Source organism: Morone saxatilis, unplaced genomic scaffold, assembly GCF_004916995.1.
Source record: "Morone saxatilis isolate NCDOM2014 unplaced genomic scaffold, NCSU_SB_2.0 Contig24, whole genome shotgun sequence".
Taxonomy (NCBI): domain Eukaryota; kingdom Metazoa; phylum Chordata; class Actinopteri; family Moronidae; genus Morone; species Morone saxatilis.
The window spans coordinates 17,212,255-17,225,139 of record NW_023339807.1 but is presented as its reverse complement, the minus strand read 5'-3'; the positions used below and the strand labels follow the sequence as shown (position 1 = coordinate 17,225,139).

At 39.2% G+C, this 12,885-nt stretch overlaps 1 protein-coding gene across 1 annotated transcript; it reads right to left on the bottom strand.

The window, feature by feature from the left end:
• Positions 1 to 16: 16 nt before the first annotated feature.
• Positions 17 to 12,011, bottom strand: lpcat3 (lysophosphatidylcholine acyltransferase 3). Its single transcript, XM_035672645.1, has 13 exons — positions 11,873 to 12,011; positions 8,875 to 8,982; positions 6,836 to 6,942; positions 6,251 to 6,344; positions 5,978 to 6,015; positions 4,766 to 4,944; positions 4,552 to 4,660; positions 4,333 to 4,419; positions 3,874 to 4,037; positions 2,116 to 2,263; positions 1,649 to 1,804; positions 214 to 357; positions 17 to 114 (listed from the first exon to the last, which is right to left on the bottom strand). Exons 1-12 carry the CDS (start codon positions 11,955 to 11,957, stop codon positions 238 to 240), a joined length of 1,395 nt encoding a protein of 464 aa, XP_035528538.1. The 5' UTR covers positions 11,958 to 12,011; the 3' UTR covers positions 17 to 114; positions 214 to 237.
• Between the last annotated feature and the right edge of the window lie 874 nt (positions 12,012 to 12,885).

Sequence of the window (12,885 nt, the reverse complement as noted above, 5' to 3'; positions counted from 1 at the left end):
TATTTTTATTTTTTTATTTTTATTTATTTATATTACTAAAGGCCTTAAAATATTTTCCATTCTGCTCCTTGAAAGTCACAGTTCCCTTCAGTGGATATTCAGCCTTCGACGGACCTGAAAGGAAACACAAAGATATCATAACATTAAATATTAATTCACAGCTTGTAATTTTGTCTTTACATTACTGAGTGAAAGTGGCCTGCACTTGCTTACCATGCCAGCTCTTAGTACCGAGTTTTAATCCTGCTTTATCTGACTCCGTTCTTTCTTAGGCACCAGCGCCTTACGGAGGTATGGTATGATTAAAAAGGCTGCGAGGAAGAACACGTGTCCACAGAAATAGATGGACGAATACACCTGAAAATCAAAAAGTGACAGTCAAATTCAAATTCTCATTTATTCCAATGTTATGATGACACCTGCTCTGCCTATCCCCCAGTTGCCATCTGAGATTGTCCTGTCTTAAACTTAACTTTGCTACTCTCTACCTTTCAATACCCAATGTACAAATACCAACCACTTTCCACACTCAACATCGAACTACGTCAATTGACACATTGTTCCAGTTCCTGGAAACGTATCGTATCTTTTGTCCGTGTTAAAGACGCCCCTCTTGTTGCTGTTTCCAGTAAGCTGCCTTTAAGGCCATGTTCAGAAAGACAACAGCTGCAGTCCTCCTTTTCTTTTCACCAATACAAGAGAGCGTTCCAGCGGAAAAAAAACAACAAAGCACTGCAACGTCCAATTAAATACTTATAAGCACACATTCCTGGTAGATTGTCGTATTTCTGCTGTTTACTGTACCTGGCAAAATTCACTGTAGTAATTTAGTAATAATAGTAATTTCACTGTTGCTATTAAAGTTTATTCAGTACACACAACATTATTGCACATCTGGAAGGAGGATCCCTCCTCTCTTGCTTTTCCTGAGGTTTCTTCCATTTTTTTTCTACCAGTTAAAAGGTTTTTGTTTAGGAAAATTTCCTTATTTGAATCAAGTACAGAGGGCGCCGCAGGTTGTAAAGCACAGACGCAAATCTGTGACTGTGAGTTTGGGCTGTATAAATAAAGTCGACTTGATATTTCATGACGTCATAAAACAAATGCTGAGTTGTAAAAGCCTCTCTCGTAGTATCTTAATCAGCTGTGCAGTGTTTTGATATCCGATAAGCCTTTTAACTCTTGGCTCTATTCGTCCTGGGGCCTGGTTAAACTGAAGTGAATTGGAAGCACTACTTACACGCAGATCACAAATGGTGGCAACATCCTGTCCCACAAATGACTGTTGTTAACGAACAACAGATACACATTTGATTCCTAAAAGGGCTCTTGAATGCTCTTGTGTGGGTAGCAAGTATGCTGTTTGTTTGGATTAGTTAAAATGTGTCAGAATGATCTCATGATCTCATCAATTCACCGGATGTTGCACATTCGGTGAAACTGGCCCCAGAATTGCACCCCCACCTCTTTGTATTATCTTAACACAGTGCAGTTTTCAGACAGAAAACCTGGTAATTCAAACTGTGCTGTCTGCATTTGGGTCCTCTTTCTTGTTTCCCCAAACCTGGATGACGATACCAAAAGCTTACAAGTGTGAGCAACCATATTTATCCTATGACCTGTGTGGTCTGTGAGAAATATGTGTTACCTTGAGCCATTTGTCATAAGTGAAGAGGCAGAACGGCACTAAGGGGTAGCCCATGAAGAGCCAGTGGAGGAACTGCTGGACTACATAGATGAGAGGGTAGAGCGGGCTGTTGGCCAGCTTCGTCAGCAAGGGACTGTCCCTCACTAGTGCCAAGGCCTGTCACACACACACACACACACACACACAGAGAGAGGGGGAGACACTTATAGTAATACAATAAAAGAATGGGTATGTAATAAACTGATGCCGAATTGTGACTGTAGTCAATATTTAATTACAAGTACATTCCACAGTGAGGTGAATTTGATCAATAATGTCATGCTATTTAATAAAGTCTCTTGTTGAAAAAACACAAAGATAACATTTTCTGGAGAAAATACAACAATAAATTTACCCACCTACTGAAATAAATACCCTCATGGTTTGTGCTTAGGTTACCCATCCCTAGATTCTGCCCTGGAGCATACCTGTCTCTCTACAGTGATGATGAAGAACTCCATAGAGAAGCACAGGATGTATCCGGAGTGAAGGCCGTGCCAAATCGTTAGGAAGATGAGTGTCGTCACATGAGACAGGGTCTTGTTGCCGAGGAACTTCAACCGCTTGAAGACATGTCTTAAAAAGACGAAATACAAAACAAAATAAGTCAAGAGTCACGGAACATCTTTTGTTGACCAAAAATCTGGATAAAAGCAGTCAGAAAGGCTTAATGCATCAGCTACCACAGCCTACATGGCAAGCACTCACTTACCTGGAAGTTGCTGTTGCATAGCAACTGAGGTTATATTAAAACATTTCAACAACTTTGCATCCTCTACAAGGGTACTTGTCAATTCAATACTGGCCCAGACTCTGTGTTATAATATCTAAGACAAGTGCACACGTTCTGTTTTCGATCCACAACCTGCAGTGTTTCTTTTCTCCTTACAGCACACTGGTAACAAGCTGCAGTATTAACTCTAGAGAGCAGGGTCAGACAAATAAGTACATGAAGTTCTGCTGTTTAAAAGCTTTGCTCGTGGCCTTTAAAGCATCAGTTTCCTTCAAACAAAGTGCTGGCTGAAAAATCGTACAAGCAAGCTCTCTTAACACCGTGACAGGCCAGGTGCAGAGGTGAGAAAGTACGCAGCATTTGAACTTCTGAGCTCCCTCTTTTCATACTCCACACAGCTACTTCTGCCCGTTTTCGTGTGTACAACCAGAGGAGGGATATGAGGAGAGACTGTCAATTGACTTTTCACCCCGCCTTTGAATGCGTCCACTTAGAATGGCTATGGGTATTTCAGACATAACTAGTGTGTATACTGACCACTTAATGGGCATCTCCATAAATCAAACATTGTCCTGCTCGTACTAATTAATCAAGTCTCTCTGATTCACACTGGTTTCTTCCTTTTTTAAGATGTATGTGAATTTAAATGCCTCATAAAAAGCTTGCATGTTTATAATTTCATCCTGCCAGGCTTCAAGAGGAAGAAGGCTTACAAAAATATAATATCAAACTCAACCCATTTAATACTAAACTGTTTACACGTGTGCTGAGAGAATCATAAATCAGAAGTGGCACATATGTGACTATAAATAGAAAAGTTGTAGGTCAAACAATGGGAGCGTTTGAGGTGTAAAGTCTGTATTTTTATCTTTTATTTTTTATTAGGGCATGAAAGCTCTCAATCGACCAGTTATACAATATAATCTCATCTATAAGTGAAGTTCTTATTCGTTACATAAGAGACTTTTTACTTCCATTTTCTAAAAGGTGTCCCCTCCCCTCCTCCATTCTCTGTTTCTATGCAGTTTTTTTCAATAATAGAAAGTAAAAGTGAGCTTAGGTAGGTAATGCATTCAACTGAAATGGACCATGTAATAAATTGTACGTTGAATAAATTGCTTTGCTCACTTCAATCATCGTCAAACGATGTCACATGCTCCTGCTGTAAAACTGTTCCTTGAATTGTCTGAAAAAGTGAAAACTTTTAAACCACTAAGGATTTCTGCTTCCTTCCTCTGATGATTCCTGTGGTGTTAAAACGATCTTTGGTGTGTGATACCAAACTACATCTTCTTTGTGAGGGCATTGCAACACATTTACATATTTATCGTATTGAACCGTCATTACCCTGTACTTCACCGTTATCATCTACTGTAAGTAAATATTTAACTTTTACAGCATTGCTTTGGATACAAGAGAGAGAACGTCACAGATTTCAGGCTCGGACACTGACCTGGCAGCCCAGGCGTTTGTGTTGATGTTGAAGGAAGAAATGGTTCCTGAAAAAAGCGGCGTGGTTTCGAAGAGCCACACCTTCATATTGGCACAGGCGTCCCACTTGTGCTCTCCATCCACTACACCATTGTAGCCTAGTCCAGCTAATATACATATACCCTCCTGTAACACAAAACACACATCATTCTCATCATCATTTGTTAATGTAAGGACACACCATGAAGCTGTCAATTTGAGCTGATTAGGGTGTGGAACCATACACGTATGAGTGTAGGCAAAGTTCTGTAAAGGGCAGAGTTTGGCTGTTAATGCTCTCACTGCAAGTGTTTAGCTATGTACAGTACTGTATGTAAATACAGCTTTCTGAATGAGGGTTATTTAGGGTACCAAATCATGAAGCTAATAGCCAGCACAACAACATTTCATGCACACATTTGCAGATCAAGAGGCTACTTACCGCTATAACCCAACAGCTGACATATTTATACAAAATGACTTTAGCCCAAAGCAGAACAAACACACAGCGATACCAGAAGGGCTGAGCCTGTGGAAAGGACATAGTTTTATGTATTAGACAATCAGAAATGAGAAAACAATGAGAAAGGTATTCTGAATTTTTTTTTGTTTTAATGCAAGCAAACTCAGTAATTACTTTTAAACACATTGTCACTCTTACCTCATACTCATCTGTTAAGTAGTAGCTGTCTGGGTAATAGGGACTAAATATTGCATAAATCACCAGGCAGAGAAAACCTAAAGCAAATCTCTTCATAGCCGGTATAACACTGGAAGAGAAAGGAACAAGATGAGGGTGGGAGCAATAATGTTAACGGTTTGTTGTTTTCAGCTCATTTTTCATTTCATCACTCGTTCATTTCTAGCTATTTTACCTGTTTGGAGGCTGTCCAGGGCAGTCGGTGAGCTCCCCTGCCACCAGCTTCTGGTAGCTGCGCAATGTAAACTGAGGCCCCACCAGGAAGCCCCCATAGAAGTAGGAAAAGCCGTACATCTCGAGCAGAGAGGGCACAGACGACAGGGCTCCATTCCTCTGTTCTGAACTCAACTGGGACTGGAGTTTAAGGGTATGAGAAGAAGAAAAAATGAAACATAAGATGGAAAAACAGCAATATGAAGGAGGAAGAGGAGTGAAATGGGCAGAGAAGTCATTTTAAAAGCATGTTGATGGGCTCAGGATGTATCTCGTTACAGAGGATTGTTTTAGAATTTGACCACAATCTAGACTGACCACAAACTCAATATCACTGCACTAAATACTGACATTTAACTGCAGACTTCATTTGAAACGCTGATAATATTAACCAGATGAGAGCGAATGTGTAAATTTTTAAACAGATAAAAAGTTTAAACAGAATAAAAAGCACAGAATAACACTCATTAGAATAAAAATGAAATAAAGCAACAGCTGTCACAAATATGCTAGCAGCACTAGAGAGGAACAACGCTAGATGAGTGAAAGAAAGGGGAAAGGAAACACTATTGCTACTACTATTACTATTACTACAAGAAAGTTACTGTAAAACAATAGTCTTAATCTGGTTGAAGGAGGCCAATGATTGACATACACCTTAATGGACAATCTGACGATAAAAATCTTAACCAGAAGAGATTTTACTATAATTTCTTAACCAGCTCTTTAATATCTTTGGTTGGTTTAAGCCTAATACTTTTGGAGGATTGTGGGTAATGCTGCAAATCAATGAGTCGGATTAGGGTAAAATTAGATTTTTTGGCGTGAATGTGATAAAGTAAACAACACTTTTAGGAAGAAAAAATAGACATGTAATGCATCATAATATGTGTTGAAGACCTGACATTTACACTACTTTTACTAATTGCTTGCTCAGTTAACTTTAGTTTAGTAACTGACCAAACCTGTTTCTATCTGTCCATTTGTACATATCGATCATCTGCTTTATGTGATCTCTCATCTACCACTCGTTCACACGACAGAATGAAAAAAAAGAAGCAACACACGACAATTACAAGAACTAACAGACATAAACAATGAGCAAAACTCAAACGAACGACATTCCAAGACATCGACATATTGACGAATGATCAAGAGAGATCAACCAACTCACTGGTTCCTTCCCGCCGTCATAGTAATCAAATGACAGACCTGTAATCAGAAAATGCAACTGGGGTCAGAAACTATGTTAGGAGTGACTAATGCTGTCATGATCACTTGAATGAACACCTTAAAGCATGCAAAGGCCATGATGGCAGATTATCAGTGTGTTAATCGTTCACTAGAGTACAGAGGGAGACGGCAACAGGAAGATATCCAATCAAACACAATGAGAAAACATCTACTTGAACACAGAGGGGTCTAAGGAGGGTCATAGTCAACTCACCAACGAGTTTGAGTGTGAGTACACAATGAGGCATAGTCCATTTGATGTCATACTCCTCTGTCGCTGTGTAGTAATACCCTGCCAGCAGGTAAACCTACAGAAAAATACAATGAGAGGACATTCAGTGAGCAAGCAGATGTTTATCACAGTTCTACGTGACACAAAAACCTCAGGATAAAATAATGAAAACAAGGAAAGCGCTAAAACAAATCAGCGGATGTGTGCTATTTAAAAAAAAAAAAAAAAGGAAATCAGAAGTGGGCGTGACTGTTTAAAACCATGGTTTCATTGCTGTATTTCTTAAAGTGTGGGCAATAAATGCAAGAGAATGCAAAAATAAAGGCTCCAGCATTTGCACAGGAAGCATGTGACTGTATCATAAGATTACTGACCTTGGTTATATTGTGTAGGCATTAACATGGCAATTAAAAGGAAATTGCAGAAATCAGATATTAGACTGCGCAGACGAACTGGCGGGCAGTACCTGAGCCACTGCAGTAAGAGTCTGACAACAGACAAAAAGGCAGCTAATGCTATAAAGTAAGCCAGGACGCAAAGGGGAGAGGAAACACCAGGACACCTCACCATTTGAAAGGTAAAGCTGCTCAGGACAGTTGTTACCGTCCTTCCCATGAGCCTCAGCATCAGGAATTGGACAAGGATGCATACTGCGGAGTGATAGATCTGAGAGCCTGGGAAAGAGACGGACAGAGGGGGGGATGGGGATGATGGTGAGTGCAGTCAAGTGTGACCTGTAGGACTGGACATGACAACAGCATTTTCCCCTGCACAGTTCAATATTGGCAGAGATGGAGAAAGAACAACAAGGCAAATCTATGATACACATCTGACTTGAAATGAGCTTTCAAAAGAGGGTTGGAAGGAAAGTATTCCACGAGGAGAAAGATAAAGCAACAGACCTGCTGTAAAATCCAAGTGCAGCCACGACAGAATAAAGGACAGAGAAAGAGTTCAGTGTTAGCAGTTTGTGTTTACTCCAGCATGCCACTTCAATATTAGTTTACTCTACTGTAGAGCTGAAGAGATTAGTCATCACAGTCATTCATTCAGCAGGAAATGTATCTTTAACTATTTTGATAATCAATAAATTTATTTTTTAAGCAAACAGATAAAAACTTGGTGATTCCAGTTTCTCAAACGTCAATGTTTGAGGTTTTTTTTCTTATCTCTGTGACAGTAAATTGATTTATATGGAGGGCTGCAACCGATTATTATTTTCATTATCTAAGATTGACAATAATTGACAGATTAATCGATTATTTGTTGTGTCAATGAAATGTCAGATATGCCTGTTATAACTTACTTGCTCTCTGTAACAAATACCATTACAATGTTCTCCTTTCCTGTATTTAGATATGATATGTGATGAGCTCATATGTGCTGAAAAGACAACCACATTTTGAAGATGGTTAAAAAGATAAAAGCGGCATATAGTCACGTCTTAAGTTAACTAATGTTAGCAAAATGTGTGTGTGTGTGTGTGTGTGTGTGTTGCTTTTGTCTTTCAATCATCTTCAAAATGTGTTTGTCTTTTTAACATAGGCGAGCATAACACATAGCATATCTAAACACAGGAAATCTTAATTTATTCAAATTGCTTGTTTTGTTTTTATTCAACCAACAGTCCCAAAACTCAAAAGATATTCAGTTTAATATCACATGAGGCAAAACAAGCAGGAAGCAAGCAATATGAAAACCTCACACTGGGCTTGTGTAACTGAAAGCAACAACTAATCAATTAAAGGAGAGAAGAATCAGCTTATTAATCGATGATGAAAATAATTATTAGAGCCATCAGCGTCTGGGTGCCTTTTCCTGTATAATTAAGCGCCTGCGGGTAATTTTAAGTGAGCGTCTCTGAAAAAAAAAAAAAAAACCACAAACATTTAGATGTAAATCAACAGTTGTAAAACCTGCTGGTATAGTTTCTAGAGAACCACATTTACTTTCCTGTCAACCCAGAAATGACTCACTTCATCCACATGAAGTCTTCAACTAGATCTCCTTTTGACATTATGTCCCAAAATAAATGGGTTAAAATCCAGGGTTGCTTCTAGATTAGTTAGTTTTTCATAAAATATAATATGTAAATAAAATATGGAATTAAAAATAAAAATGAGATAATACTTCAATTAATTGTGCCTCCCTAAATATTAAATAAAAATTAAAAAGGCAGCGTGCTGACTTTTTGACCGCTAGTAGCGCCGTTAAGGACTTTCTTAATAAGTCGGGTCTCTGTTCTGATTGTGTCTTGTGCACCACACACATTAGAAATGCAGCCAGCACCACAAAGAGTTTAAAAGCTTGGGCTTTTTTTTTTTTAATAAATATCTACGGAAGAAAATGCATTCAAGCTGTTTTTAGATATCACTATCAAAGGATACACACCAATACATTCATCTAACAAACACAGCCTGTGTTGTTAGAAAAGTCTTCCCCACCATATCTTAACGAAAAATCAAGGAGTAGAAACTTTCTTTAAAGTACATGTATTGGTAATGTATCAAACAACTATAACATGAATAATGCTCTCCCATTGTTGTTGTTGTTGTTTTTACAGTTGAATCAAACAACACACGCCCTTAATTCACGCGGCGTCTCACCGAAGTTGAATGCTGCCAGAGCCAGTCCAGAGAACGCGTGGAACAAGTGTATGACTGTTGCAGGCTGGTAGAACAAGAACCGCCGGTACACCAGAGCACAGGGATATCCTGCAGGAAAAGACAGAGAGGAGAAACATGTTAACAGAGCTACGGTGCATGACTTCACATCAGCGACGTGAGCCATTGTTGACACCTTGTGATATTAACAACACTGACCTTGTGGTAAAAACACATTGTGTGTGCTCTCTCCACTCACTCACACACAAACCACAACACAACACACACACACACCACACCACCACACAACATCCACACACACACACAGAGTTGCACATTAGTACAGTACGTGTTGCTGCAAATTTGGCATCTCAAGGAGAAAGATAACTGTGCCCGTGTAGGACGAGGAAAGGACAAACACTCACCAGTGATCATGTAGAAGGTCTTTTCACAGAGGGTCAACCAGTTCAGTTTCAGACTTCAGAATGTATTTCTGGATTACATGCATTATGAACATCCCCAAACTGCTATCTTATACCTGTATTTGTCACAATTATGATATGATTCTGGAGAAATACTGTATAATATAACTGTGGGGCCGAGCAGTCCACCGTTTTAATTAACTCTTTAATTGGATGAGAAGTCCCTGTACCTTCCTGTGTTTGGCAGAGATCTATAATTAGCTGATATCGTGGCTGGGGATGGCATTATTTACATGCACTGCAGCAACATAGCAACAGAACACGCAGCTTATAATATAAAATGAGCTCAATTTGATCTTTATTGTAAAATGATGAATAATTTAAGTTTACGTCTGCTTCCACTGGGTTACTTTAACTAAGACCAAAACCCAACAATGAACTGATCCAACAAGTACTGTCGGTGAAGCCAAAGCCTGATATATCTTACTCCTCTCTGCCATAGACATCCATTGTTGTCCAAACACACATCAGTGGCCCACACTGTTGCACTGGGTGACGTGCTCCTTCATGGCGATGAAAGGGGGGCACTGCAGTTTATTTTAAGTCAACGCCACGTGCACCATCCTGCTGCCATAAATATTCACCAGTGCGTCTTAACACTAGAGTATTATTATTATTATTATTATTATTATTATTATTATTAATCTGTTTAGGAAGTAAAAATTAGACTAAACATGTCTGAACTCCCCCAGACAGAATTATTTGAAAGACACATAAACAAAAAAAGAGTCATTATTTTTATTTATTTTTTTTTTTAAATGGGATTTGGGGGCTTTAGGCGGAAAATAGAATAACAACGGTCTTATCCTTTAAAAACTTTTGCAATCCAATAAGTCAAGTATAAAGCCGCGGCAGGGCTAATCATCCGAGTCACTTGGCTGTGGTCTTACAAGCTTCTTCTGAAACTGATTTGTAGCTGTTGCGTTTTCATTCTACATACACAGTACAGCAATGGATCTAATATCAAATATCCACTTCCATACACTGCGTCAGTGTGTAGTAGCTCCTGTAAAGCAGCAGGCTAAACCAAAGCACAGTTATATCAGCCTATGTATAGCAGAGGGAGCGCTGACCAAAAAAAAAAAACACCATTTATATTTTAAGCTCCACTGTTGTACTGCAAGGAAGTTACTATATAACGACAATATTATGCAAGACACATTAAGCAACCCTGAGACAGGGAGCGTGCAACAGGCTGACTGAAGGGCTTCAGGCGTTAGGCAACCAAAGTCTGATATGAATGGCCACGTTCAGCCTGCTGCATTGTTGCTGTGAGAAACAGATGTGTCCATGTGTCAGGACAAAGTTCAACGAGGACTGCCGCCCTCCCCCCCGACACCCAGACCCTGTGGTCTTAACCTTGTGCTACATGTTAAAACCTGCAATCAAACACTCACTCATCTCTGCTGACTGCACAGCTCTTCATTCCATCTTATTTAAATAAAGGTCATGTTGTCTCTCTTACATCTTTATTCGTATTTTCTGTGTTTATTGTGCACCAACATACCCAAAAGTTAAAACTCCTTGTGTGTGAAAACCAGTTCTGATTCTGACTCTTGTTTGTGCACTTTAAAAAGGACAAAAATTAACATTAAATCCCGGTCTTTTCCAACATGTTTAGTCCCCGCGCCTCTCTTCTATTCAATTCAGTGGGAAATGGAGGGTTTTGGGAAGGGGGGGGGGCATATTTTGGCAGCCTGCTCTCATTCAGTCCTTGTCAAAGCGGCTTCCCCCCTCCCCCAAAAAACAACAACATTGGGGCTATTATTTCCCACCAATCCCAACGTCCAGCACCAACATTAAGCTGACCCTAACTGCCCCCAAAAACCAATACATCAAACTGTAGCAGGGCGTGTTTTACCAGTCTGCCCAGCTCACTTGACCTAACAGCCCAAACTAATAACAACTTAATTCAAGAGAGGGGGGCAGATTCCGACGGTTGACACCCCAGTAGCCACAATACAGTCAGTTAACTGCCACAGGTTAGCCGTTAAGCAGGAAACAGTTACTGTTAGTTGACCGTTAAAGCCGCACTTGTCCACGAGCGTTTACTGTTGGTTTTTCGGTGTATTTAACCCGAGCTAACTTAAACAAGAGCGGACCAAAACAACCGGTTCTACCGCCGGTGGCTGTGTGTGTCAGTCGACTGCTTTCACTGTGCTGTGTGTGCTTCGAGTTCGACTGCCTTTCACGTGGACTGGTGTGTGTTCAGTCGACTGCCTTCACTGTGGCTGTGTGTGTCACGGTTAACTGCCCTTCACTGTGGCTGTGTGTGTCGGCTACTGCCTTCACTGTGGCTGTGTGTGTAAGGTTAACTGCCTTCACTGTGGCTGTGTGTCAGTTAACTGCCTTCACCGAGCGTTATATGGTTAGCAAGTGAGTTAACAGTCACACAGCCGAGCAAATGAGAGCAGGCTCAGCACTCCCCGAGGAAATACCCTGCCACCGGGAAGGGGATGTCAGCTTCGGCTAGCTACCAAGAATAAACCCCCGTAACTCGCGTGTGAGGCGAAACTCACCGATTAAAATAGATAATATGAGTCGAACCGCTGGCTCCGGGGAACCTAAGGACTCCGAGAGATTCTCCAGCAAGGGAGCCGCCATCTTTCTTGTGGGCGGAAACGTCTCTTCGCGACGGTTCAGTGAACTCTACTGATTCACGGCAGACATCCACACACTCACTCACTCACTCCGGCTTTTAAAGGGCCTTCACCGTTCAAAACCTCCTCCAAAGTTAAACTGTGTGACTCTCCTCCCATTTCCCCTCCCCTCCTGTCGTTCTCTCCCCCCTTTCACCGCTCTTTTATTGGTGTTTTGTCACACTATTGGATTTATAGACATATACTGCAGTCTTTAAGGATGTCAACATATTAACATTATCATTAAACTGCTGACTGACACTTAACTTCTATCTCTATATATTGCCATATATTGTATTAAAATGTATAAACTTCATTACATTTGACTATTTTCTATTTTTATTTTATATATTTTTATATATATTTATATATTTATTTATGTTGTTAGGCATAATGTACAAACTTAATTATTTTTATTTTATATATACTTATTTTAATTGTATATATTTGTATATATATTTATTTTAATTTTATATATTTTTTATATATACTTATTTTAATTTTTCTATAGTTTTATATACATTTATTTCTATTTTTATACATATTGTTAGATATATTGTTAGACAGACACTTACTTCTCTTCGCTATATATTGTCATATACTGTATTATAATGTACAAACTTAGACTATTTTATATTTTACTATTTTTATTTTATATATTTTTATATATATGTATTTCTATTTCTAGATAAATTGTTAGATATTGTAATAATAACAATAATAATAATAATAATAATACATTTATTATATAATAAATATCATTATTAGTAGTATATTTAATGTCACGTGAGCGCCTTAACAAACACATTTCCCCCAATAAGTAGTATTTGTGATTCTGATATAGGCCCACCATGGATGTATTTATACCGTACCTATAATAATAATAATAATAA